The sequence below is a fragment of the Esox lucius genome, chromosome 22 (genome assembly GCF_011004845.1).
Source record: "Esox lucius isolate fEsoLuc1 chromosome 22, fEsoLuc1.pri, whole genome shotgun sequence".
NCBI lineage: Eukaryota > Metazoa > Chordata > Actinopteri > Esociformes > Esocidae > Esox > Esox lucius.
This window is the reverse complement of record NC_047590.1, coordinates 15425412-15452988: the sequence shown is the minus strand read 5'-3', so window position 1 is coordinate 15452988 and position 27577 is coordinate 15425412. Positions and strand designations below refer to the sequence as shown.

The following is a 27577-nucleotide window of genomic DNA, read 5'->3' as shown; positions in this document are numbered from 1 at the left end:
TCGGAGCGCTTTCAAGCACTGACATGTCCAACCATTTTACTATGAAATGACTGTTCCAATACATTAAAATACACCCTACAATGCATCCTATTTTCTTGTTAAAAGTAAAAACAAAATAACATTCAGTAACAATGATTTTATTTGACATTTCATTCAATACAATTAAAAAAATAAGCTACCTCTCTGTGTATTTGTGAGACAGCATGTTCAAGTTCATGTCTGTGCTATCTCTTGAGGTCCTGCTTTATTGTTCTCTGTAGGCTGGCGATGCTGGCATCTAACGCAGCCAACCCATTACGGAACTCCTGCTCGTCACGCGTGTCAAAGGTTGAGCTTGACCCTGCACTCCAATCAGAAGCGAAGGATCTGACCTCACATAACGAAAGGTCAGTGGAGTCAAGCAAAGAGTTTTGCCCCTTTCCCAGCGAAGCCACATCCATGTTCAGACGCCGGCGAGAATTCTGGTTAAGGTCCAAGTGTCTAGTGCCATGAGACGAAAGGCTGTTTGATTGGTCCGGATGGGAAAATAAGCTTTTCATTTCAGGGAAACTCTCAAGGGCAACATCAAGGCTCTGATGACCCCGCGGGGACCTCTGACCTTGGACAGAAACTCCAGCTCCATGTGGCATCCCATCAGGAAGTTGTGACCCTTCAACGGGAAGTGATGACCTCACTGTCTCTTTCAGGGAGATGGCCAAAGGCGGGCTGGCTTTTCTTTCCTGAGACGCACACACGCTCACGTCCTGCCCCACAGACACACAGACATTCTGGCCGCCTGGTGCACGCACACCAAAGTCTAGCTGGTGTGTGTTTTTGCCCCCAGGGCCTTTACATGGCGGGGAGTCGGTTCCCAACCCCTTCTGCTCGAGCGACCGCAGGTATTGGCTGACCAGGTGGTCTGATGCACCCTGCTTGTCCTGGTATTGGTCCAGAGCTTGTTTGGTAAGAGGGGGTTGAGACATAGACATGTCTGGCACAACGGGAGGCTGAGTGACATGGACCTGTAGAGCTCTGAAAAAGGAGGTAAGAAAACGACTCAATTCATTATTATACAGATCCCATCGATCAGTAAACACACACACACGCAAACACACCTGAGGCGCTCCTGAAGTGTTCGGATCTCTGTCTCCCTCAGCTGGACAGCGAGGGTCAGTGCAGTGTTCTCCTTTTGACACTCCTCCAGCCTGCTGTTGCAGGCCTGAACCTCAGCCAGAGCAGACTGCACTTCTACACACGCACGCACGCACACATGTACACACACAGAAACACACACACTTATATAAAGAGATTAAGTCCAATACATATTAAATAACACACAACCGGCGGACCTTCCTTAATCTGGGCATTACGTGGATCAAATGAATGTCGTGGTCTTCATGTCTCTCAGTATTCCTCCTGAATCTGCCGTGACAGAAAATACAGAGCAAGCTGAGTGAGTCCCAACGTCATCGGTTACCTTTCCCGACACGGCCGCACTCGGCCTCGCTGTGCTGCAGCTGTCTCTGTGTGTCCACCAGGGCTTGCCGTAGCTCCGTGTTGTCCTGCTGCAGCTCCCGCAGGCCCGCGTGGGCGTCGCTGAGCTCCGACTGCAGCGCCGACACTAAGGGGGACAGGGGGGGTCAGACGGCTAGACGGACGGAATTGGAACCCAGACACGCCGCGTTTTATCTCACCATCGGTGTCACAGTGGAGATCTCTGGCCTCCCTCTCCGCTCGCTCTCTCCCCTGCAACTGCTGGTTCAGCATCCTCAGACGCCTGGTCACACACACACACACACACACACAAATCTATTTGTATGAAGTCGACGTGTGTTTGGACCTGGGTCTCAGGGACCAGACGGTGCTGACCTGCGCAGCAGCGCGTTCTCGCTGCGTAGCGGTTGCAGGACCAGAGCGACCTCGGCCTGGATGTCAGAGCTGCCCTCCATGACAGGAAGCAGAGACACGGCCTTCTCCAGTTCCCCCAGCAGATGCTCCACAGCAACGTCTAGAATGGTCGACAGAGAGAGGATTTGTTCAGACGGAATTTGATCGGTTGACTCATTCTCTGACTGACTCGCCGACAGTTTTACCTCGCCCGACGAACAGGGACTTCAGTTCCCCGAGGACGTACCGGACCGTCATCACGTGACGAGCGCTCCCCCCTGGACCGCAGCCTTTTGCACCCGGTGCCAACGTTCTGTGTGTGTCGGCTGGTACATGCTCCGGATCTGCTTGTGCCTGTGGGTTTGTGGAGGCCAGCTGGGAGCGGGTCTTTTTGTCTAAGCTGGTCCGGGTGCTGGTGTCTCTCACGGGACACTCTTCTTCCTCCTCTCCAGAGATACCGTGGCTACAAGCTCTCCCGGCCAAGGCACTTCTCTCCTGGTTATGACCCAGCCGGCTCGCCTTGCTTGGCCCAGACACTGATGGAGCATCTGGAACTGATTGGGTTTGAGTGTCGGCTAGGAGGTGAGGTTTGGGCTGAGTGTGTCTTTCGGAGAAGACTACTGGCGTTCCCTGACAAGGGGGAGAGCAAGAGCAGGAGGACACTGGTGCCAAGCTGTGAGAAGGAGCAGGACCCGATACGGCTAGCTTCTCCACAAACGGAGCACCTTTACTCTGGGGTGCCAGAGCTCCAGCCCCATAGACAGAGCCTCCGGGCAGAGATGCAAGCAGAGGGAGAACTGGGCCTGTGGAAGGGGCTGGGGGTAGAGAGGTAGTTACAGCTCCAGGGACAGCAAGCAGAGCTGTGGAGGTAGGGGCCCGAAGGTGGGGTGACGCCACCCCAGAGATGGAGCCTCCAGGTTGGGACAGAGGGACTGTGCTGCCTGGGGCGAGTGTGGATTGAGTGCTGTTAGTGGGGAGTCTTTGTGGGCTCAGCGTGGGCGTGGAGGTGGTCAGGCGACAGTTAAATCGAGCGTCTGACTCTGACGTTTCAGCAGAAGTCAGGGCGATGTTACTCTTCCCAGGGCACGACTGAGATGATAGGATCGTCTTCTGCACGGGCGCTGGACCAGAGGAGAGATGTCAACGTTAGATCCCAAAAAGGTATAGACACAAACTTTCCTCATCTTTTAAGATGACCCCATACCCACACCAGGCCAGATCCAGCACCAAGGAGAGAACGCACCAGGCTTAGACCAGAATGTCCCAGAACGGAGAGCACTAGGGGGGAGCGTCTGGTACATTCAGGAAGGTTACAAGGGACTCTAGTACACCTGCCTCGCATGAAGTGACACATCAAATGCCTGGTGTTGTTCTTTTGTTTGTTTCTTGTTGCATAGACAGAGACGAGTGATCTGCCCCACAACCACTGACAGATCCACTGAGGGCAGCTGGAGGGAGTGTGAGTCGATCTCCCCCAACCAGCTGCACTTCTGGTGGCCTTCACCAAGTTTTGTAAGTTGATAAACGCCTTTGGGCATCAATAGGGATCTTGTGTCTGTGCTCTGTGCTCCCCAACAGCTACAGTATATAGGGAGGCAGCCCAGAGGCGCTGATCAATACAAGAAACTTGGTTTGGAGCATCTGCCTGAAGCCGAAAGGTTACTATTTTGAATCACAGATTTATCAATGTGAAAAATCTGTTGTTTTTATCCCTGATCCTTGACAGTTAACCCCAATTAATCCAGTAAGTCACTGTGGATAAAACTGTCTGATGAATGACTAAAAGGCAACAAAAAAAAATGTGATAGATGTAAGCTCTATAAAGCTTGTTGTCACGTAGTCTGTTATTGAAACAGTTACGTTCCATCTAAGGGCACTGGATAGGTGGATGGGAGGATGTGCTTTCCTGGGTGCTGTTTGGCAATGCAAACTGGCCATTTCATCACAGTGGTGGACAACTTGCAACTACAACATAGTCTAATCTCTAAGAAACACAATCATAGCATCATAGCATTCATAATTATATGACATTAGTAAATTAGTAAATGCATGTGATAGCAAGGAAATGTTAAATACAGTACACAATGGTGATAATACCTGGTTTCTTAGCGGCCTGAGCGACTTGTCTTTTTGTCTGCTTTCTTCTCTCCGTTTCTCCTCTTTCCTTTCCCTGAGTGGACAGAGGTCGGGATTTGGCGGCACGAGTCTTCCATGAACCCCTTACTGAGCTGGACTTGGCTTCTATCATATACACGCAAACACTGGTAAGTAATTGTAACTAAAATGTAAATGTCAGTTGAACTAAACCAAGGTGACTGGTACCTGCTTTCTCTGCCAGAAGGATGCCACCGAGCAGCGCAGCACACCGATCCAGGCCCTTGTGTATTGTTGTCACCTTAGTGAGAGTACAGATGCAAAATTATTGTTACCATTATCCGCCATATTCATTTGTTATTGGTTCGTTACTGACTGATGTATTACTGTACCTGGTCCTCTGAGTCAGTGGAGTAAAGGGAATAGGCTGGCTCTGTAGAAGCCGCAAGTGGGCGACCAGCTCCCCTGCAGTACAGAGCAGTGTATGACACCCTGCTACCGCAATGTTAATGCAACAGTTGTTTGATGTTTAGTCTCATACTTACCTCTTTTTTAAAGCCTGGCCCCGCCCACCCCCAGTCAGTCTTCCAGAGGAGATCACCTGTCAGACAAAAAGAGGGATCTTGATACTCAAAAATGGTAGCTATCCTTTCTCCAGATTGCTAGAGAAGGAAATTACACACCAATTGAGTGTTATCAAACCGGCTACAAAGGTGTGATGTCTTACCTTGTGTCTAGTAAGCCCTTGTTTTGTCATAGCTGGGTAACGGCTCCAAGACGAAGCAAAAAACACCACGGTACTGTAGCTGACCGGCTACAGGCAGTAGCTAACAACTAGCAAACATGTATTTCCAAGAGAACCACTAACTAGCTAGCTGCAAATGGTAGCAACGTCATGAAAACGTTTTTAAACATTAAAACGAAAGTATCATCAAAACGAGCAAAGCTGGGTGATTTTGCGTTTAAGGTTATTTTTTTACTGGTGGCGGTAGCATAAACAAGAACCAGCGGGTTTTGTTTGAAACGGGAAGTAACAATTTGACCAATGAAATGATCGCTGCCTTACACCTAATGAATATTATTGGCGAAGGTAAGCGAGGTCATAACTTCCAGTTTATCGGTTGAATAAAGCAACTGTCAATCAAAGCAAATAACGCCCCTACATTTTGGCCTGAGGACGCCGAATTCGGTGTCACCATAGAAATATGATACAATGTAAATACCATAGATAATAGAACAGCTTTATATCTATGGTAACGCCAAGGTTATTCATGCTCTCCAGGTACAAAAATTTTAACCAGATTTGAACTCGATTGTTATGGGTTACAGTTAATCTCTCTATGGAATTATAATGTTATGATAATTATTTTAAAAATTGTTACTAGCGTTTCTTTCAAAACAAACACAAATATGCACAGTCGGACTGGATACATTTTATTTACACAACATGTGCAGAATGAACATCAACACTGACACAAACAGCAGAGGTGAGGGTGGGGGTAAAAGCAACGAGCGGGATACCCTAGAAAAAATATATACATGTAGAAAAGTCTTGTGCTGTTTTTTCAGTAAATTGTTTTAATGAGTTTCTTATGAAATGGAGCGATTTTTCTTTAAAGTTTCGCCAAAAGTTGGTCCCATGAGTCAGGAAAGATCATGGGTGGCGTAGTAGCCTAGGTGTCAAATTGTTTCTGCACTCAAGAACACTACAAGAACACTCCTTTAACTCACATTCCCAAGTTATGCAGAAACAGCCTGGCACTCAGCCCAATGGTTGGATGGTCAGGCAAGGATAAGACAGGTACGTTTATTTTAGGGTAATACGGGTTAACAGCTCCTGTCCTCGAGGGCCACACTGTAGACGGGTTTCCATACCTCTCTTTCAATCTGAGACTGATTTCTATTCGGAGAAACCAGGTGTGTGGGCACTCTGCCGCCAATCACAGTCAGTATTATTAAAAACAATTAAGTGCCAAGGAGTAAGGATAACCAGTGGGATTGAGGAACTGGAGGACCTGAGCTGCGGGAAGACCCAGCTGGAGGGCGACGGTACTAAGTAGTAGCAGTAATACTGTCAATCTAGTGAAGGTAGCGAGCGCTGTACAAGTTTCACTGTCACACAGCAGCAGACAGCGGGACCATGGAAGAGCCCATGAAGGTTTCCAAAACTATCATCCGTGTTCCATTCGGGAACTTTCCAAGTGGATAGGAATGGACTGGGAATATAACAACCTCTCTAGGAGCTATTTTATATTCCCAGGGATTGGGTTAACAGCCCTTAGAGATATTATTATCAATTAGAATCGGTTGGAATGTTTAACGATAACTGCTTACACTCCTCCCTCCTCAATAAGCTATGACAGCAAACATAGTTTGCTGACATCATCACACAGCTTTGGACACCTACTGTACATCACAAATACTATTTGGACAAAAAAACAGCTGTTTATTTTTGCTGTTCTGTTTTTGCTTGTCATTTCTGTGATTAACTGATATACGGGCAATGCTATTTTGCTACTAAACGTCCAGACTATTCTGTCACTGTCATAGCTTACGGAGTAACTCCATCTAACCCGAGCACCTCCAAAAGCGAGTTTAAAGGATAGAAGGTCAAAGTGCATGATGGGCTGCAGGTCAATTCTGGGGTTACAGTCTGTGATTATAGAAGGATTATAAACAGTAATAAACAGCTATGAAGCTTCATAACATGTGTACGTGAGGGATGGGGATGCAGAGTCAGTGATGTCAGACCAGGCAGATGAGGTCACGGGACATCTTGATGTCCTTTCTGATTCACAGATCACAATTCAGTTTTCAGCTTCTAAGATAGAATCACTACTCCAGAAAAAAAATTCTCTCTCCTTTTTCTGTCTTTCTTTAACAGTCTGTCCCTCTCTGTGTCTTTCTCTCTCTAGCAGTCTCTTTGTCTCTCGACACAAAGTTTCTCTCCTCTCTCAAATTTGAATGACCTTTTTTTACTTCACCTTTCATCTCTTCAAACCAGCCCACCCTCCCCCTTTCTCTCCTCTACCCTGTCCATTTATCTCTCTCTCTCCACCCTCTGTGTCTCTCTCTGAGAGGGAAGTAGAATTATTCAGTGTGGGTGGGATCACAGAAGAAGCGAGAGCTGCGTTTGGCAGTCCTGGCAGTGAAGGGGACAGTCTTCAGCACTGTGGACAGAAAACAGCCAATCACAATCACAACACACAGCACAACTGGCCATTTTTAACACAGCTAACGACACTAAACTCCTGTGTGTGGTTGTGTGTGTGTGTGTGTGTGTGTGCGTGCCTACCTGTAATGATGTCCTCTATAGCACCATCCTTTCCCTCGTAGACATGTCTGCTGTCTTTGCCACCCTGTCGCCTTCTCAACTCTGTGATCAGGGACTCCTGCTGCCGCTGCTTTGGGCGATTGGATGGGGACTGTGTGTGTGTGTGTGTGTGTGTATGTGCACGTGTGTGTGTGTGAGTGGGAGAAAAAAAGAGAGAAAGAGAGGTGAAACAGACAGAGAGGGAAATAGAAAACATGAATCCTTCCATGTCACAGCAAAGACACTATCTGTGAAATCATAGTAATGCGGTCGTATCCATGGTGACAGACTGGCAGGCCTATCTCCATGGTAACGGGGCAGTACCTTAGGCTCCTCCTGCTCCTGTTGTTGCTCCTCCAGCTCTAGCTTCTCCATCAGCGCTTGCTCCTGCCTCCTCCTCTGCTCATTCTCCTCCTCCGCCAGCTACACACACACACACACACACACACAGTCAGTAATTTAGTTTAGCTTTAATTGACATCTGTGTGTAAACATTAGTCGGACAAACTAGACAAACATACATATATTCTACTCACCCTGTAGGCTTTGATGAATCGAACAAACACGGGAAAGAAGACAGAGGGAGGCATGGTCTTAGAGCTCTCCCCGAAGTGCTTCACCCCATCCTCAAACGCATCCTGAGGAGAACCCAACCAGGGTAAGACAACAAGACCGTGAATGACTGCGGTCACTACATCTCTTGGGAAGACTTTGTGTTTATATAAACTGAATATAACATTTGAAATGTGTGTCTTTATCTCTGAGTTCTTGCCTGTGCGATGCGCGCGTCCTCCTGTAACTTCTGCAGTCGGGTCTCATGTTTGCTGATGAAGTCTTTCAGGAGCGGGTTGTGGCCATGCATGCTGTACTCCCGCCACGTCAGCTCCATGCCGCGCTGACACTCCTTCACGTCAGCCACCACATTCTCCAGGGACACTGACACACAGACACACAACAAAGAAAAGTTCCTCAAAATCACGTGTCACATTCTCAGAGAAACTACACAAAAGGTAGAACTGCGACACACAAACACAAATGCCAAAACTGACACACACGTTTGCCATTCAATCCTTTTGGGGACCTGAGCCAGAAGTAAATGTCGCCCATTCAGTAGAACCCAATCCAACATTAGCACAACCTTAACCTCAAGAACATAGCATTTATACAGAAACTTATACTAGCCGTGATGCCTAACCCTGACCACTAATGGCTAAACCAAAAAGTAACCCCAATTTGAACACTATGACCAATTGTATGTTTTTTCCTAAACCTGTACCCTGAGCCAGAAATTGCATTATCCCCAGTTACAGGGACCTATTTTTTAAGTTTTACTATCTTTGTAAGGACTTCAGGTCCTCACATGCAAAGGCTTGGGAAGACATTTTTATCTGGGTATGCTGAGGGTACGACAGGGGAACTGCCAAGCGCCCAACACGCCTACTTCCAGTGACTACGCCCATATGTATACACAGATGTATATCAGTCACTCACAAACACACTCACCGGCAGCAGCTTTCTCTACATAGTGCAGCTCATTGTAGAACAGAGCGACGCCTGGGTATTTTTCTCTGACAACGTTGGCTATGTAGTGCAACAGGGTCAGCTTTCTGTCCGTGGTTTTAGTCTCCAACAGCTGGGAGGAACACACACACACACACACACACACATCATGTTATGTTGCATTCTTTTGACATTTACAAGTGTGAATCCAGCCTCTTGTGTGAGTACCACAGAGTGTATGTGTAATGTGTATATTAGGTGTTACAGACGCCGTATCTCTAGTTGATCATCCTGTTGTTGCGGGATTGTTTTGGGATAGCAGGAAATGCAAACTTGTGTAAAGTAGGTGGAGGAAGTTTGTTTTTTTCACTGACAAAGGGCAGACACGATTTGGCCTAACAACAAATGCATTGACCCCTAGAAGACATGTTCAGGAATTATAAAGGGCGATGATATGGACACTCAAAATTTACAGACAGCGGACAAAGAGATACGGTGACGAGACCCTGAGGCCCGCTGAAGCTCCACAGGACCCCGTTTGGGAAAGAAATGTGACCCTCCATTTTGAAATCCAGATGTAGCCCCAGGGTTCAGAGCATTTGTCCCCCACCTCCCCCCGGGTGTAACAGGTGATGTGGGAGTGTATTTTACCAGGTCTAAACTCTGCAGCTTGAATCCATACACGGCTCCCCTTTTACTGCTGTTCATGTAATTACCAAGAGCCAGGATAATCTGAGAAACAGACATATGCACAGTTGAAACACTGTTCTGAAATGGAGAGAGAAAGAGCCAAGGACAAAAGAGGGGCAAAATCCCCCCCCCCCCAAACACATTCCCACCTCTAGAATCTTCTTGAGTTTCTGCGAAGACTTGATGGACACAGAAGCAGCGATGATGGCATGGAGTTGCTGTCGACAGAAACCATTTATCAGTATATATATATAATTCTAAGTCTGAGTATTCTTAACAGTACAGTGTATGTTCAGAGTTCAAGAGCTCGATTTAATTTGTATTGCTGAAGAGTGAGTGTGTGTGTGTGTGTGTGTGTGCTCGCTTGCATTTGTGTCATTACCGGCGTGAGCATCTGTATGTTGTCCTGGAAGTTGCCCATGAAGGTGATGATGGACATACGCTGAGTCAGTCTCTCAATCCGGCTGAACTGCAACATGAAGCGGTCCTCGTCGCTCAGCGCCTCCACAGGCTTTCTGTCTCTCTCATACTGTCGCAGCATCTTCACCTCGCCCTCGGTGGGGATGAAACGCATTAGGCACTCCACGAAGTCCACGCGCACCGTGCGCATGTCAAACCTGCGGGAAACACACACATGCGCTTTCTACACCGGCGGACCCATTATACACAGCAGCCGCTCACACACAGGATGTGAGAAAACGAGAGAAAAGGTGGAAGAACTGAAGAGAGGGGGGAAGGGCAAGAGCATAAAGGAGAGACGGGGCAATAAAGTGAAACCAGCGTGGAGCTTCGAGGTGAGAGGTTAAAGGGGACTTACGTCTGGATGGCCCTACAGATGTGCTCGGGCCCCTGGCCAGCCTTGCGGAGGGTGATGGCCAGGTTCTTGGCCCTGTTTGACTCCAGAAGGGACACCCTGTTGGGGCCCTTCTGGGGTGCCTTGTGTCGACTCAGAGTCACATCCAGTGCAGGTCCCTGGGCCTTGGTCTTAAACATCTCCTCAAACTCCTCCACATTTAACTCCTGGAATAGGAGACAAGACACACACATTGTGATGTACATACTGCGCTAAGGCCGATTCACGTGCCTCCGCATGCGTGTTTGTACCTGAAGGATCTTCTCGTCGTCGATGTCGTTGAAGACAGTTCCGTTGATCTGACTGGGTTTCAGAGCCACCCAGTTAAACACTGGCATACGGAACTTGGTTTGGATGGGCTTCTTAATCTTCACCGCTGGAGGGAGAGAGAGGAAGAAGGAAGGATGAAAGGAAGGAAGAGAGATAGATGGAGGGAGGAAAGGAAGGAAGAGAGAATGAAGAAATATTTGGGTCACTAGAGAGAGAACTCTCAAGTATTCATAGAGAATTAATCAAACGTAAGGATGACACAAAATGATGACATCACAGGTCACAGCATAGCACAGGTTTATGTTCTGAGAGAATATACAGGCATTAAGATGTATGGATATGATATGGGTTACCAAACCTTTGGCCCGTGACCCCTATTAACAAACATTACCATTGATAATGTTAATTTACACCAAGGCTGATTTACTACCCGGTCTTGTCTGATGTTATAACGGCCTCTGGAGGCTGTTGTGTTCCAGAATGTCTTTCAGTAATGTGGGCATAACATTTGTTTGCTTAAACCAATCAAAAGAGACACATTTTTAGGATGGAAACAGAAACCGCTGTGTTAAACATGTATAGAGACTCATGTAACCCAAGTTCTATGACCTAAGCCCAAGTTTTCCCAGTTTCTATCAAAAACCCATTTTGAAATAAAAGCAATCCCACACGGGGTCACGGACCTGGTTTGGGAAACAATGTACTACAAAGGCAGGTGTGAGACAGGTACTAAAAAGACAGGAGTGAGACAGTTCGGAGACAGGTCTGATACATTTACTGAGAAGAGGTGTGAGACAGGTACTAAGACTGTGATCAGAGGGAACCTACAGAACAGCTTGAGTGAGCCCTCTGAAAGCAGAACAGAGAGAAGTGAGAGAACATTTAATTACAATAAAAGAGGACCAGAGGCAGGGAGAGAACGTGGAAATCAGAGACAGAGAAAAAGATAACAGACGTCTTCTAGGGTAGAGTGGTAGTTCACTGTTCTAAAATCCAAATCAACTAGAGTAAGAAAGGGAGGCAGATGGCTACAGTTTTGTTACAGGATAATGACATTATTACTACAATATTACTACAGTACAGAAACAGCATTACTACAAATAATAGCAGCATACTTTAACTATGGTACTAATACAGTAAAAACATCAAGAGGTGTTATTAAATGACTACAGACGTACACAATTAGGTTTTTGACACAGACCGCTTTTAGCTCAAACACCCAAACAAGTGTGCCTGCACACACAAACACACACACGCCTTACCTGCTAGCCCGGAGTTAAAGATAACCGTGGGTGATCCGCCACAGCCGGGGAGTGGGGGAGCACACGGGGGAGGCGGGGGAGGAAGAGGGCCAGAGGACTCCATGGAACGTAAGGGGGGAGGAGGGGGTGGGGGCGGCGGAGGAGGAGTGGGGGGGGGGAGGGGCCGGGTAGGATCCGTTTAACACTACAAAGGAAGAAGAAAACAACACAGAACATTAACCAACCAGGACAGACATTATAGAGCATTAACCAACCAGGACATTATAGAGCATTAACCAACCAGGACATTATAGAGCATTAACCAACCAGGACAGACATTATAGAGCATTAACCAACCAGGACATTATAGAGCATTAACCAACCAGGACATTATAGAGCATTAACCAACCAGGAGAGACATTATAGAGCATAAACCAACCAGGAGAGACATTATAGATCAGTGTTTCTTAATCCTGGTCCTCTGGACCCAAAAGGGTGCACGTTTTTTCAAATGTTACCCTACCACTCACACACTTGATTGACATTATCAACCTATCATCAGGTCTTTAAATTGAATCAGGTGTGTGAGTGCTAGGGCAAAAATGTGCTTTGGGTCCCCTAGGACAAGGATTAAGAAACACTGTTATAGATGATTAACCAACCAGGAGAGACATTATAGAGCATTAACAAACAAGAAGAGGAGAACACAAATAACATGCAGAGAACATCAATGCGATGTGATACGACGAGTCCGAACTAACACTCGCTGGTGCCCGGCATCGGTGGAGGTGGTGGGGGCGGAGGAGGGACTGGCATCATCCCTAGCCCCGCCCCTGGCAGTCCACCGTAGCCCACTGTCTCCGGACTGGGCGACAGCGTCATTCCGAGGATCGGCGAGGGCGAGGACGAGTCCCCGACACCTCCATCACCCTCGCCCCTCGCAGGGTGTAAGGGGCCACCTCCTTGTGCCATCAAGACACCCCCCACGCCCTCCTGGGCCTGGCGCTCCAGTCGGCTCTGCCTGCGAATCGTCTGGTCCTTCTCGCGCACAATCCTCCGCAGGGTATGCACCTGGTTGTTAGCACTTGCGTACACATCCTTGAATAGGGGAGAGATGAATGCTGTTAGCCAAGCGTTAGCATAGCATAATCGTATATAGTTGTGCGCATGAGTGAACAGGCAAAACACGTGTGTTTTATTTATTATGGGATTCACATTCAACTGTAGGTCATAACAGAACGGCACAGTCATAAAACAAAACATGGCAACAAAGAAAAAATGAACTGACCCCTGTTCAAAAGTCTGCATGCCCTTAGTTCTTAATGCTGTGTATTGCCCCCTTTAGCATCAATGACAGCATGCAGTCTTTTGTAATAGTTGTCCATGAGACCCTGAATTCTTGCAGGTGGTATAGCTGCCCATTCATCTTGGCAAAATGCCTCAAGGTCTTTGGTCGTCTTGCATGAACTGCACTTTTGAGATCTCCCCAGAGTGGCTTGATGATATTAAGGTCAGGAGACTGTGATGGCCACTCCAGAACCTTCATCTTTTTCTGCATCTTTTTTCACTGGAGGGTCAACTTAGCCTTGTGCTTAGGGTCATTGTTGTGCTGGAAAGACCAAGAGCGTCCCATGCGCAGCTTTCGTGCAGAAGAATGCTAATTATCTGCCAGTACTTTCTGATAACATGCTGCATTCACCTTGCCATCAATTTTCACAAGATTCCCCGTGCCTTTAGAGCTCACCCCCCCAAAACACCAGTGAGCCACCAACTTGTTTCACAGTGGGGATGGTATTCTGTTCACTATAATAGGCCTTGTTGACCCCTCTCCAAACATAGCGCTTATGGTTGTGACCATAAAGCTCTATTTTGGTCTCGTCACTCCAAATTACAGTATGCCAGAAGCTGTGAGGTGTGTCAAGGTGTTGTTGAGCATATTGTACCAGGCTTTTTTGTGGCATTGGCACAGTAAAGGCTTCTTTCTGGCAACTCGACCATGCAGCTCATTTTTGTTCAAGTATCGTCGTATTGTGCTCCTTGAAACAACCACACCGTCTTTTTCCAGAGCAGCCTGTATTTCTCCTAATGTTACCTGTGGGTTTGTCTTTGTATCCCGAACAATTCTTCTGTCAGTTTTGGCTGAAATCTTTCTCGGTCTACCTGACCTTGGCTTGGTATCAAGAGATCCCAGAATGTTCCACTTCATAATAAGTGATTGAACAGTACTGACTGGCATTTACAAGGCTTTGGATATCTTTTTATATCCTTTTCCATCTTTATAAAGTTACATTACCTTTTTACGCAGGTCTTTTGACAGTTCTTTTCTGCTCCCTTTGGCTTAGTATCTAGCCTGCTCAGTGCATCCACGTGAGAGCTAACAAACTCATTGACTATATATGCACAGACACTAATTGCAATGTAAAAAAAAAAAAGCCACAGGTGTGGGAAATTCACCTTTAGTTGCCATTTTCACCTGTGTTTGTCATCTTGTGTGTTTGTAACAAGGCCAAACATTCAAGGGTATGTAAACTTTTGATCAGGGCCATTTGGGTGATTTCTGTTATTATTATGATTTAAAAAGGAGCCAAACCACTATGTGATAATAAAAGGCTTCATATGGCTTAAGGCTTAAATAAAAGACAGTTTTTTTTTTGCATGATCAGTCATATTTTCAAAATCAATGCCAAGATTTAAAAATGTATGCCAGGGTATGCAAACTTATGAGCACAACTGTATAGACAGAGGCCAACAGTTAGCTTAGCATAGTGACACAGACTCACCCGTATGGTGTCCAGCTCCTTGTTGGTCTGCATCAGCTGTTTCTCCAGCTCTACAATCTTGGCCATGGCCTCGTTCTCTGTGTCCAGCAGCCTCTCTGTCATCTGCAAAAAAAAAAACATATGTGCCGGCCTACTCAGCAGCTGGAATGAAACTAACAGAATGGTATAATATAAACAACACTTAATGGTAGGGTATCAAACATATGACACTATTAAATGCTATAGTGTCAATCCCATGAAGATCAATCCCATGGAGAACCAATCACATCGCAAGTGCCCTCCGCATTCAGTGAATTCAATTCCAGTCATTATAATGTCCTCAGTCACACTGTGTGTGTGACTGTATGTGTATGTGTGTGTGTGTGTGTGTGTGAGTGTGGCCCTTACATGTGACATGTTCTCCTCCAGCTCCTCGACCCGCTCCAATGCTGCGGTCTTGGTCTCGGCGTCCTCCAGCAGTGTCCCCACGTCAAAGACATTGTCCAGATAGGCCTGAATCTGCACTTGCAAACGGTCACTCTCTGTGTGTTTTAACCTCTGCAAGGGCAAACAGGGAATTGGTTTTATTCATATAGACAGTACATTTCTGCAAAGACTGCCAGAAATAAGTGTACACATACATTGTTGTTATCCATTTACTAGTCCACGCTTTTAACTATACACTTCTCCGGTTATGGCTGAAGACGCACTACATATCGCGCGTGCATGTGAATGTGAGTGCGTGTTTGTGTGTGCATTATTACCTCAAGGTACTCGTCCAGATTGAGTTTGGTGAAGTCATACTGAAGATGAACTCGGAAGTTCATGTCCTCGACTGAGTGAACCACTATGTTTATGAACTGCATGCAGGCCACCTGAACAGAAAGACAGAGGAAACAAACGCACTTCTGAACATACACACACTTTGGAATACTCTAACACACACACACAAAAAGTTTGAGCTACCTCAATCAAGGCTAATTATCAGCAGTTGTCATCAAGATACTTTGTAAATTCATACCATGAAGTCAATGTTGTCATCCTCATTCTTAAAGTGCTCCATCAGCTTCTCAAACCGCAGGGTCTCTGAGCACACCTGAGAAAGAAAGAGAGAGTTTGATAACAAAAGGCAGATAAACTCTATCAGCAATCAGTCTAAATCGGCTCCCACACACATACCGTTTTAAAGTTGTCAAAAGCAGACAGGATGATCTCATGACCTCCTCGGACCAAACACACGGCAGCCAACAGCTCCAATACCAAAGCCTTAGTCCTTGAGGGAGGGAGGCAGAGAGGTACAGGAGGGGGGGAGGTGTAAATTACTTGCAAGGGTGCTGAAGTACACAAACAGTATATGAGGAAAGACAAAGAGCATCCGGCATTTGATTTCAAGACCACAGCATCAAGCCGGGAGAGTTCCTGACTCCGCCAAGATAGTATTCTACTCCACCAAAGACCCCAGAACTCCTCCCAGAGACCCAGAACTCTACTCGCTCTTCTCAGAAATAAATAAGCCAGTGAGGAGTCTCACTCTGAGCCGCCCTCTGGCTGGACTCCAAAAGCCAAGTAGACTGCTCTAAACTGTACACCCCTCACCCACGATTTCCATTGTCACGTCCGAGTGTTATCGCAAGTGCCCTCCCCAAGCAAGACAAAAATGAAGTTGTCGTAAATCTGACACTTCACAGCCACCAGCGTTACACATGTGCCTACAGTTTGCAGTGAATTGTGGGTGATATAAACCCTGAGAGTGAGCGAAGTGGTTCACTCGTACCCTTAAGCTAAAATCAAGGGCAGAGGGGGCAGCTTTCATAAACTGGACCGCCACTTCAAGTGGCAATCAAAACAGCATCCGGTGTTGATGGAGATTCCCCCGAGGGACAGTGGCATGGGCAATTGTTATTTCCCCTTTAGGGGATCATAAGATGACCAGAGTTGCCCTGCCCAAATCAGAAACAATGAGGGAAAGTCTGAGTGGGGTGTCTCTGTTCTCCAAAGTCCTCGGTGTCTATAGACATGTCAATCCAGAGCTGAGCCTTTTCTAAAGAACCTTATATAACATCTGGCAGAAACCCAGGAGGTAGTCAAAGTGAACATGGATAATCCCCAAATAAGTGTCATGTTAAGCCGTTTTCAAACAGCTTCTTTAAACCCTAACCATCTATCGTGGTCGTGTCATTACGTGTCACCTGATTCCGTTTTGGTTGTGCCGCACCATTCAACTGTGTTCTAAGCGATTGTGCATTACCAGGTGGGATGTCCTAACGAGACACACGCCACTGCGACGTCTGTACATTTGCGAACCGTTCCTGACACAAACGTACAATATACATCGATTGAAAGTGGAGAGCCATCCGAACGCGCTGGTCATCGCATTTTCCTCTCAGATCAAAGCCAAGAAGCCATTGATGAAAACACATGATATTTCACTCAGTGCTACAACCAGAGAGGGATGGGATAGGGGTGGTCTTTGAGTTTTTTTTTTATTAAAGTATATTCCCTCAATTCCTTTCTGTACATACAGCTGCTGTGTATGCCCTGTAAATACACATTAAATAACACACTGAATAACATGTGACACCCCCCCCCCACTTGTCCACTCGCTCCTATGATCCACATAGACTCATACAAAGGTGTTTGCGCAGGTTTGTCTCTGTGGGTGTGCACAGCCACTAACACTACTGACAAATTTTCCAAATGTATTTTAATATTTCAATATACTGTCCCATTTCTCAAATCACAATTTCTGATATAGATTTTACTGTTATTGTTGACGTCCTTATCTCACTTTGCTTTAGCAACTGTGGCTTTGTGATTAATGCTTATAATGCTAATCTGGATATGAGAGAGTGATCTAGTTCCTCTACAGGTTTCTTCCTTCCTGGGACAGACATGTGCAGAGGTGTTTACTGACCTTGGGTTTTTGTTGTTGAGACTCAGAGCAATCTCATTGACGGCATGGGGGTGGGACATCACCATGTTAAAGCCATACTGTAGAGTGAGAGATTAAATAACAAGATGTATTAATAAACACTGTATAAATTACCTGGAATCCAAAATAATCAACAGGACGAAGAATGACACGTTAGTGGTGGCTAACCTGGTAGTTCATGATGGCCCGGAGACACATCACACACACATGCACGTCGTCCTTCTTACACACCAGACGGGAGTTCTTCAGCGTCTTCCTACTTGGCAGTGTGTTGGACCTGGACACCAATGCCGAACTAACACGCAATCAAGACACAGTCCACAATCAACTGACACAGCAAGTGTGCGTTGACTAATAGGTACGTGTACGTGCGTCTGTGTGTGTGTGATTGTGTGTGTGTGTGTGTTACCCGATGGAGTGGCGTGCGGAGCGCGCTGTGTTGTTGCCACTTGAGGGGGAGGGCAGGTTGCTGTCGCCATGGAGATCTTCTATCGAACGACTCCAGGGTGAATCAACAGATCTATCTTCAGTACTAGTCTCAGATAACTCGCCATCAAACCTACTAACACACGCCAACACACGCGGGATTCAGAGGGGGACACACATAGGGGAACATTTGAATCCACACATGCACACACACATCGCCCGATGATTTGAAATGAACTTGTCCACTGCACTGTTACCTGCATACAGTTTTACAGTCTGAGTCTGCATCCATTGCGGTGGTTTAGGTCAGTGGTTCCCAACCAGGGGTACTAGGACCCCTGGGGGTACTTGGCCTTTCCACAGGGGGTACTTGAAAACACTCATGACACCATAGACTTACTAGTGAAATTAACATGAGGGGGTACTTCAGGGGTACTCCAAGCAGTGCAAAAACATTTTGGGGGTACAGTAACTGAAAACGGTTGGGAGACACTGGTTTAGGTGATGTCAATTTGAGGGGTTTCGTAAAAGCTGTGAAAGTCCAATTGCTGAATGTCATCAGCAATTGAATCACCTCTAGCCAATTAGAGTACATAATATGGGGCATAGGGATTCAGGTTTGAACCTCCTGGTTTGCGAGCAGGATGACAAGAACCAGAAACGCTTCAGAACACACATATCCCAACATCGAATGTCCTGAGGACGCTGGGAGTTGCTGCAATGATGCAGGACCATAATCCCAGATTGGATACAAAAGGTAGAAAAAGTGTATCTTGAAAATCTATATAAATTGTATGTTTGTCTTTTTATTCACACTTTTCAGAGGCAAAACTAATGTCAGTGCGTTAAGTGTGGAGTTTGGGTAACCCCGTAAGTAAACACAACACAGAAACTCCGTCACACAGACTTACGTGACTGCGTATTGAGCAAAAGACAGGTACTCTACTAGGACGTCCAGGCCCTGGTTTTCCTCGTTGAGAAACTCCCTCACCCACCTGTAGACATAGAAGCAGTGCATTGGTGACTCCTTTTCATCCAGGACTGTTAGCGTGTGACCGGATGCGAGCTGTGACTCACCCAATGTGATTGGTCCTGAGCGAGATCTCCAGTTCTCTGAGTACCTGAGTCGACTCCTGGACTCTCCGACGGAATTTCTGAAGGTGATAAGATTGTGGTCCTTACTGTATCCCCTCAGAAATGTTCCCTATCAGATTGTTCCATCATTCTAAATGTTAGCGGGGGCCAAATGTTTACGTGTGTGATGGTACTGCAATGCAACAGGTGTTGCTACCACCTTGACGTGGCAGAAATCACCTTGCGTGTGACCGCAGGGTCAAGGAATCCTCTCAGCTTCTGGATGTAAGTGTGAGGGGGGTTCTTCACCTGGAAACGCTCCTGCAACACACACACACACACCCAGTGGTTACATGCTTTGAAAGGGCTTGGACCTTGAGGCGTTACAGGCTTTCACACTGATAAGGAAGTGCTGAAGAACTAAATAAACCATGTTAGGTGTTCAAAACAGCCTCTTAGATCTGCTATTTCTGTAGATGTGAAGGAACCGGGGTGGCTGTGGGGCCAGTCGGCGGACAGCGGCGCTTGCGACTCCATGGTTGTGGGGCTGAGTTCAGCACGCGGCCAGTACAATGTAGCATATGAAAATATATGCACTTGCTGTAAGAGGTTCTGCAAAGGGATGTCTGCTAGACGACTTCAATGTTAATGGTGTATCAACCATTGAACTACTTCCAATGGACTTATGGCTAGTTCAGTCTGTTTAGCTTGCAGCTATCCGGTTCCTACAGGTCTTATAAAACAGAGTGCCACGCTGTCGGAGCCGGCTGTTGTTTTAAGACCATCTGAGCTGACTTCCTGTCTCACCTGATCACATATCAGCTCCCACTTCTTCTCGTTGTCGTAGCAACGCAGCAGACGCACCTTATCAGGAGGCAGGTTCATCGAGTTCTGGGTCGGGGGGTGGGGCAAACGGGGAGCGAGGGATGAAGAAAGAGAGATGAAGGGAGAGAGAGACAGAAAGTGAGATGGACAAGAGGAAAGGGATAAGAAGAGATGGGAAATTAAACCAGACAAATTTGCAGATATATGCTCACACACAGACACGCGCGCACACACACACAGACAGACAGACACACACACACACGCATTTCTCCTTTCGAAAAGATCTCTGTCTACTGAAGAGAAACATTTCCTCTTCAGGCAGAGGGACAAGCACGCGTGAGCAGTGAATTAAACATGACTGTGTGTGCATATGAAAGACTCCCAGTGACACACACACACTCAGTGAATTAAATATGGCAGTGTATCGGGAGAGGCAATGCGCGGCAATGCACAGGCAGAGACAGGGATGGTATTCACAACAACACTAATCTATTCTAACCAGTCAGCCATAATGGGTTAGGCACACAAACACACACAAAGCTTGTATATATCTGTGAATTTCATTCAGTTAGATTGACAGCTTATTCGACCAATCTGTGTGTCCATGCGTGTGCACATTTTGTGTGATTGCATGTGTATTTGGGTGTTTGTGTAGGAGTATATATGTGTTTACATGCATGCGTGTGTGTTCATGTGCACGTGTGTCTGTATGTCTCTAGGCTACTCGCATGTTTGTGTGTGTGTTTCACCTACCAGGGCAATGGAGAACCTCTCCTCCAGCTCGGTAGGGTCCGGCATGGGCAGCTTGACCGGTGCAGCCCTGGCCCTGATCACCGCTAGCTGGGACTCCATGCTCTCTGCGTTCCCCATGGTTCACACACACTCACACAGCACCTTTAACTCACACACACACACCCCTGCACCAGCAACTCACTCACCCTCACACACCCCTCTCCATCAAATCAAACGAACACGCAAGCACATACACACAAGCACACCCTCACACACAATCACACCCCTAACGTAAAATCACACACACAAACACACACAGACAATAGTCTCCCAGTTAGTCAGATAGCCCAAAGGCAGCGCCTCCTGTGATTCGGGATTACTGTTCGTTTTTTCCCCGGTGAGACAGTCAGACCGACCAACAGACAGACTCGCACGGCGGCGCAAGATCAGAGAGATGCGGTATACCGAAGGCGCGTGTCTACCGGGGGGCCATGTCTATCCTCCATCCGTTCATCTTTTGTCCTCCTTTCTTCTCATCGCCGCCGACCGCACGTTTCAAGCACCATTTACCGAATCCAGCCGAGACCGACGTCCCACTGCCCGTCTCGCGCTAGGTCTGCATCCCACCCCAGTTCACGTTGTATCCTCGGTAACGGGCATGATGATGCTGATAAACGAACCGGGCGATCGTGGTGTGTGTATGAGCGAGCAGGCTACTTAATCCGCCCCCCTCCTCCACAAGCCACAAAAGCGAGAGTTCAGCCTCCACGCACGCATTCTCCCCCCGCAACGACCCCCCTTTTTTAGCCGACACACAATGAGCCTTCTGCCGCTTCGCTCTCCTTGCCTCCCGCCCCCTGCAGCGCACAGCACACAGCCGTCAGCGAAAAGCGAGGGGAGGGGGAATCGGATGAAGTCTCCCGCTAGACACTGATCTAGATTCAGATTTGGATATGAACCAGTAAAGGTTTGGGTTAGGATTGGGGGGGGTCTAAACTGATTCCAGATAAGTGCTTTTTTAGGCAATCTCTACCCCAAACTAAGGGGGAGGGAGGATTGGAAAGAATTTGTTTTGTTCTGATGCATTCTGGTAGTTAGAGTCTTAAACGTTGGTCTCACAGATGCTCTTTGTCCGATCAGTCGAACCCATTTATTAGGTCAATTTCTATGAATAGGCCTGGCCTATAGTAAACCTCATGACTCCGCACTGCAATTCTGCACTTTGCTCTTGTTTTTAGCCTAAGCCTATTAACCTTGCAACTAAATATGTTACCCTACTCAAATCTTCTATTTGGGAAACAGTTTATAACGGTTTCCATTGTAATTAGGCCTAGTTAGGTTATTATGATGTCAGACCATAGTTACGGACAACATTTCTGCATATCAGACCTAGTGTGCACTTTAAACATGATAGCCCATCATAAACTTTTTTATTGATCATAAAACTGAAAAAGATACATTAATAATACAATTTAGACCTTGATATTAAATTTAAAAAAATTGCGTCCATTAAGCAGCAGATCCCCAACGTGTCTATATATATATATATATAGAGAGAGAGAGAGAGAGAGAGAGAGAGAGAGAGAGAGAGAGAGAGAGAGAGAGAGAGAGAGAGAGAGAGAGAGAGAGAGAGATATATAGTCAGGGGTATGCAAAAGAAAGGCCTGTGGTATCATATCATCGTGAATCCACCCCTCGCTAAGCTGCCTTTGTCCCCGTTTCTGACTGATATCTGAACAGATGGGGACTTTCACCATCACAGTGTGGGTCTGACCTCTAGTGGACAACATGTGTAATACACCTACTTCTTAAAGTCCGTGAGAAATATGGTACATTGTAGTTTAGCACTCGAAATGCATGCAATACTTTGTACGAGCCACAGGGTGGAATTGCACTTCCGTAATTGTCCACACTCTTAGCTCAATATGTGGAAAAATTCAGGATGAGAGTCTAATGAAGGCAGCATTGGCCCAAATGTCGTCTTGTAGTTGGTGGTGTCGTGGTGCATGTATCCGATCCGTGGAGCTGGTGGTGGTGGTGGGAGAGATGGAGTGTTCTGGTTAGCTCTCAGAGCTCAACTCTCAGCCTGCATTCCAAATTTCTAATTCTCTTTCAGAAGTGTGCACCTCTCCCCACAGCCGAAGATGACTCCGGTTGGTGTAGGCCTACTCCATGTATTTTAGGTTTATATGATGATGTCTAATTTCGTCATTCTAATAATTACTTAAGAACTCACAATGAGCTACCGAGAGTCAAACACCTGCACACGCGTCCTCGAGATATGCCCTGTCAAACCATTATTTGCTTCTTTTGAATATGTACAACCAGAAAGATAATTAAATCACCACTTCGAAGGAAATGCTTCTTTGACAAACAACCTCAGTTATAACTTCAATGTGTCAGACCTAACTGCCTGAGGGAGTCGCTGGAGTGTGTCTATTCCCCACCTGTATTACCCAATGGTCCTTCCCGGTCACGACCGGCTGTGATACTGTTATTTAACCCCGGGTGAAGTGACTCCCTGACACTAGACAATGATTCCCTCCTCAAGCATTCCAGTACCTCCAACAGAGCGTTTTTCAGGATGCAGCAATTCCATCTCTCCCTCGTCTCTTTCTCTGTCTCTGTATGGCTGTGGGTAATGAAAGTAGCCTATAGAAAGAAGAATTACGATGTTGGAAATTATGTGAGACGGGAAGCAAAAGCAGGATGGAGAAGGAGCATGACTGACAATGGTGCAGAGTTGAGGACGAAAGGATTGACGGGTAATCAGCAGATAAATGGAGTGAAAAGGGAAGCCGTCGTGTCCACCACCTCTTCTTACAGTCCCTCCCACTTATCCGCCCACCTTCCTCTTCCCTCTCACTTATCTCCCTCTCTCTCTTCTTTCACCCCCTTATATCACTCTTTTCCTCCCTTCCATCACTCTTTCCATCCTGTGAGGAATCCTTATACATCTCTTTCTTACCCCCCTCTCACTCGCTTTCTTTCCCTCCCATGAATATCCGCAGCCTATTTTAACACACAACGAGCTGGGGAGATGGAGGGTGTCACACACGCACACGCGCACGCACACACGCACGCAAACACACAGTTTATTGGTCGAATAAACTGTCGATCCAAGCATCATCTTCTTTGGTTGGATAGTTAGAGCTGTTGGTTAATGTGTTTTGATCCGCAGCATCTATCCCGCAGCACCGGCTCCTGCCCATTGCATCTACTTCGTGCGGCGCACTGGGTTGCGACAGAAGGAGTGGCACCGCGTGTGTACGCGTTAACGTAAGTGTGTGATAGAAAGAGAGAGATCGGGAGCGACTGTGTGTGTGCAAGAGGTAGAGTCAGAAAGAGAGAGTGAGAGAGAAAATAGGGAGAGAGGTAGAGAGAAAAAATATGTGAGTGAATCCTGCGCATCTCGCTTGAATCACAGAGTATCACACACCTCTGGATATTTCTGAACGCTCCCGCGGTTAAACCGTCAATGGAGCTGAGTGCCTGAGCTTTAATTAAACCAACCGAACACACAATCGATACAGAACCGGGACACAGAGCTCTGGAAGCCCCGTGTTTTGGAAGGCGCCGCGCGCTGCAGACATGGGTACGGTTTTGTCTCTGTCGCCGAGGTCGAGGAAAGCGGCGGGCGGTGTATGTGTGGACGAGAAACCGGACCTTGCTACCGGCGGGAAAAAACAGGAAAAAAGCCTAAAGAAGCGACCCTCCGTGTTGTTCCATGCTTTAACATGGAAGCGGCTGGTCGCCGCATCCACGAAGAAGAAGAATGCCAAAAAGGTTAACCCAAAACCAGAAGGCAACCAAGCCAAACCTGACCCATTGGTGGACCAGCTAAACACAGATAACATCAAAAAATCACTACCGTCCAACGGAATACTCGACCGAAAACCGACAGGCCCCAAACCCGGACCAATTCCGGTGCCTGTTCCTACTGTTCCGGACCAGACCCGGAGGCAGGCTCAAAACGGACGCGCTGTAATCTCCCCTCGGAGGGTGGTGGTGCAGGTGGGTAATGTGTGTCTGTCTGTGTGTTATTTTTCATGAATGTAAAATCGCGTGTGTATGTGTGTTACATCCTAACGGTGTATTTTACTCCAGGCGTCCACCGGCGAACTACTGAGATGTCTCGCTGACTTCCTCTGCCGACGCTGCTACAAGCTCAAAGAACTTACTGCCAACGAGGTGATCCTGTGGTTCCGGAACGTAGATAGGGCTCTGTTGGTGCAGGGCTGGCAAGACCAGGGTTTCATCACACCGGCAAACCTTGTCTTCGTCTACTTGCTCTGTCGAGAGGCTGTGGAAGAAGACACGGCATCTGAATACGAGCTCCAGGCGACCTTCCTTACCTGCCTGTACCTGGCCTACTCCTACATGGGCAACGAGATCTCATATCCACTCAAGCCCTTCCTGGTGGAGTCCAGCCGGGAGGCATTCTGGGAGCGGGCCCTGGGCCTCATTGACCGGATGAGCAGGTCAATGCTGAGGATCAATGCAGACCCCCACTACTTTACCGAAGTGTTCCAGGATCTGAAGAACGAGGGAGGGTCAAAGGAGAAAGAAAAGGAGAAGGAGAAGGAAAGGGAGACGGAGAGAGAGAAGGAGAAGGACGGGAAACGGATCAGTGATTTGGATCGTTAAGAGACGGAGAAGAGGAGAGAGAGCGATATGGGGAATTGGTTTAGGAAACGTTCACGGACACCAGCCACGCACCCGCCGGTTGTTTGAGCGGGATTGAATGTATACGGTTGGTGAACCGGACAGAGGCGCGAGGGGGATTTTATCAGGAACCGGAGTCGGGGGAATCTGTTACTCGCCTCGCTTCACCTTGCCCGTTAACGAGTCGTGTCTTTCAATGTGTTCAATCAAAGCTCGGGGAATCTAAGGGACACTAGGCCTACACGGGACTATGGGGTTAACGGGATAGCTAAAATTAAGTTACCTGCATGCTGTATAAAAAGTATTGATTGTACGTTTATTGTGGCTTTTGAGAAATTGGTAGGCTATTATAAGGTGGACCAAAGTGATAGCTTATAGTGCGTCCGTGTTTTGGAGTAGCCTAATATTCGTTTCATGAGATGGAGGTTATAAAGAGGAATGTCTCGCGACACCGTGCACTCCAAGATACTGGACTGTGTGCGCAAGAGTGAGGCCGACTGCCCCCGCTCAACTCTGAACGTTGAATGTACTACTTTATCACTCCAAACCAACGGAATTCTTTACCGTGAACATGCGCCATCTGTTACTATGGTATAAAACGTTCTGTTTTATATATTGTACATTTAAAAAGATCAGTATAAATCGTTACAATCGCTCCCCGTGGCTCGCAGCAATGTTTATTTGATATGTGGTTATTGTGCTCAAGATCATGCAGCATGACAAAGTGTCAGTACACTTTAATGGACAGCTTAACTAGACCCCATCTTTATGACTGACCCTAACCCTACCACCCTAGACAGGCCTAGTAGCCAATAGCCTACAATAGTAAGGCAACAGTCAACAGCCGGACGGACACTGATTTCAGTGGTCTCCATGTTCCCAGCTGTAATATATAATCTACCTGTAAAGGATGAAGCAAACATGACTACACCCAAAGTTCAGATGAGAAGGTCTATTAGTGGGCATTTTCTTGAAGGAAAAAAATTGATTCGTGATGGTAACTGCAGGTCGTCCATTGAGCAAAGCAATGCGCCTGGCATTGTTGCTGTCCGTGGTTCTGTAACAGCGTGGTGCTGAAAGTGCGACGCATGAGAACGATTTTATGGCCCGTAACCAAAGTTTAAAAAGTGATATTTTCAACATTATAATATATTTTTTCATCATCATAATAATTAATATCCACATCATCTCCCCTCCCCGCCATCATCATGAACCCCTGCTCCTCCTCATCTTCATTCCTGCGCGTGTTACCATTCTGTGATGACTCATCAGCTTAAGCGCAAAGAGAAGCCCCAGAATTTGTGAATAAAGATACACGAACCACGTGGTGCAGTTTTCCATGCAGGTGATTGGCTGAGTTTTGCTGCAGTCTGATAAAAGTCGCGCCGTGAAGGAGACGAGATGGGGGGGGGGTGGGGGGGGGTACTGCGAGATAGTGGAATTCAAAATGTTCACTCCTGCTGCTGCCTGCTGGTGCATTCCATTTCTGTTTCCAAGGCAACAACCAACGGAGACATCGGCAGGAATGAAGAAGAAAGCAAAATAAGACACACAATCTCACAAATTGAGTTAAAACGTCGGTTTTTGGCCCAAACGTTTAGGGTTAATTGATTATGGTGAACCTTTACCACAACTATGTGAAACCGAAACTTAAAAAACTTATATGGTGTCAGCCAACTATGACCATTATTAAGTTTATTATTTCCAAGTGGTTAAAGATTGGAGTTTAGGTGGCATAGTTAAGTGGTTTGCCTACTGCCACAAGCCTGCTGGGGAGACAGAGACTTTACACAAGTTAACGTATGCATCAAAAAAGAAAATAGGCCAAGCCTTCTGGTATAAACCCATTAAACCTACAACATCTTTATTCCGATGAGATGACTAATAGCCTGCATTAACAAAATTGGATGTAGTAGGCTATAGTCAATTAGCTTAATCGTCAATAGCGTAGGCCTATTCCGTTAGCCTGTGTATTTCCATTCATTTCACTAGCCAGTATATTGGCCTATTTCCTTTTTTTTTTTCAAGTAGCAAAAAATAGTAATTAAAATTGTTCGGATCTTTTGACGTGATGTTTTGTGGAGTCGGTTCACGGATAAAAATGGTTATGCAACTTCACACTGTGGCTTCATCATCAGCACCAGCTTACAGAACACGGGTTACCATGGAGACACCGCGGAGGCAGCGGGTTAGGATGCGGACGAAAGCAGAGAGAAATAGTGAGAAGATAATCAATATGGAATAACAAGCCCATTAGAATGTATTCAAATGTGACAGAGATGAAGAAATCTCCTCGGCTCAGTGTTGACTTGACACACACGTGTACTCTAGCGTGCA

At 46.8% G+C, this 27577-nt stretch overlaps 3 protein-coding genes across 3 annotated transcripts; 1 reads left to right on the top strand and 2 right to left on the bottom strand.

The window, feature by feature from the left end:
* Positions 1-130: 130 nt before the first annotated feature.
* Positions 131-5291, bottom strand: ccdc14 (coiled-coil domain containing 14). The gene is made up of 11 exons (XM_010886119.4): positions 4688-5291; positions 4506-4561; positions 4353-4425; positions 4189-4261; positions 3964-4107; positions 2073-2987; positions 1849-1987; positions 1674-1756; positions 1457-1600; positions 1095-1227; positions 131-1011 (listed from the first exon to the last, which is right to left on the bottom strand). Exons 1-11 carry the CDS (start codon positions 4715-4717, stop codon positions 225-227), a joined length of 2577 nt encoding a protein of 858 aa, XP_010884421.2. The 5' UTR covers positions 4718-5291; the 3' UTR covers positions 131-224.
* A 90-nt stretch (positions 5292-5381) lies between these two features.
* fmnl2b (formin-like 2b) lies at positions 5382-22004 on the bottom strand. The gene is given in 28 exon segments (XM_034289792.1): positions 5382-7130; positions 7256-7385; positions 7598-7696; positions 7810-7911; positions 8046-8209; positions 8777-8906; positions 9425-9505; positions 9613-9681; positions 9846-10080; positions 10281-10483; positions 10568-10692; positions 11415-11435; positions 11849-11977; positions 11979-12032; positions 12589-12925; positions 14608-14709; positions 14995-15144; positions 15351-15461; positions 15608-15682; positions 15766-15859; positions 17501-17577; positions 17687-17813; positions 17928-18077; positions 18856-18939; positions 19022-19098; positions 19259-19339; positions 19826-19909; positions 20597-22004. Coding segments are annotated over 28 exon segments (3288 nt in total). The 5' UTR covers positions 20714-22004; the 3' UTR covers positions 5382-7050.
* Positions 22005-23346: 1342 nt separating this feature from the next.
* Positions 23347-26563, top strand: cdk5r2a (cyclin-dependent kinase 5, regulatory subunit 2a (p39)). Its single transcript, XM_010886120.3, has 2 exons — positions 23347-24589; positions 24683-26563. Exons 1-2 carry the CDS (start codon positions 24167-24169, stop codon positions 25220-25222), a joined length of 963 nt encoding a protein of 320 aa, XP_010884422.1. The 5' UTR covers positions 23347-24166; the 3' UTR covers positions 25223-26563.
* Positions 26564-27577: the final 1014 nt, after the last annotated feature.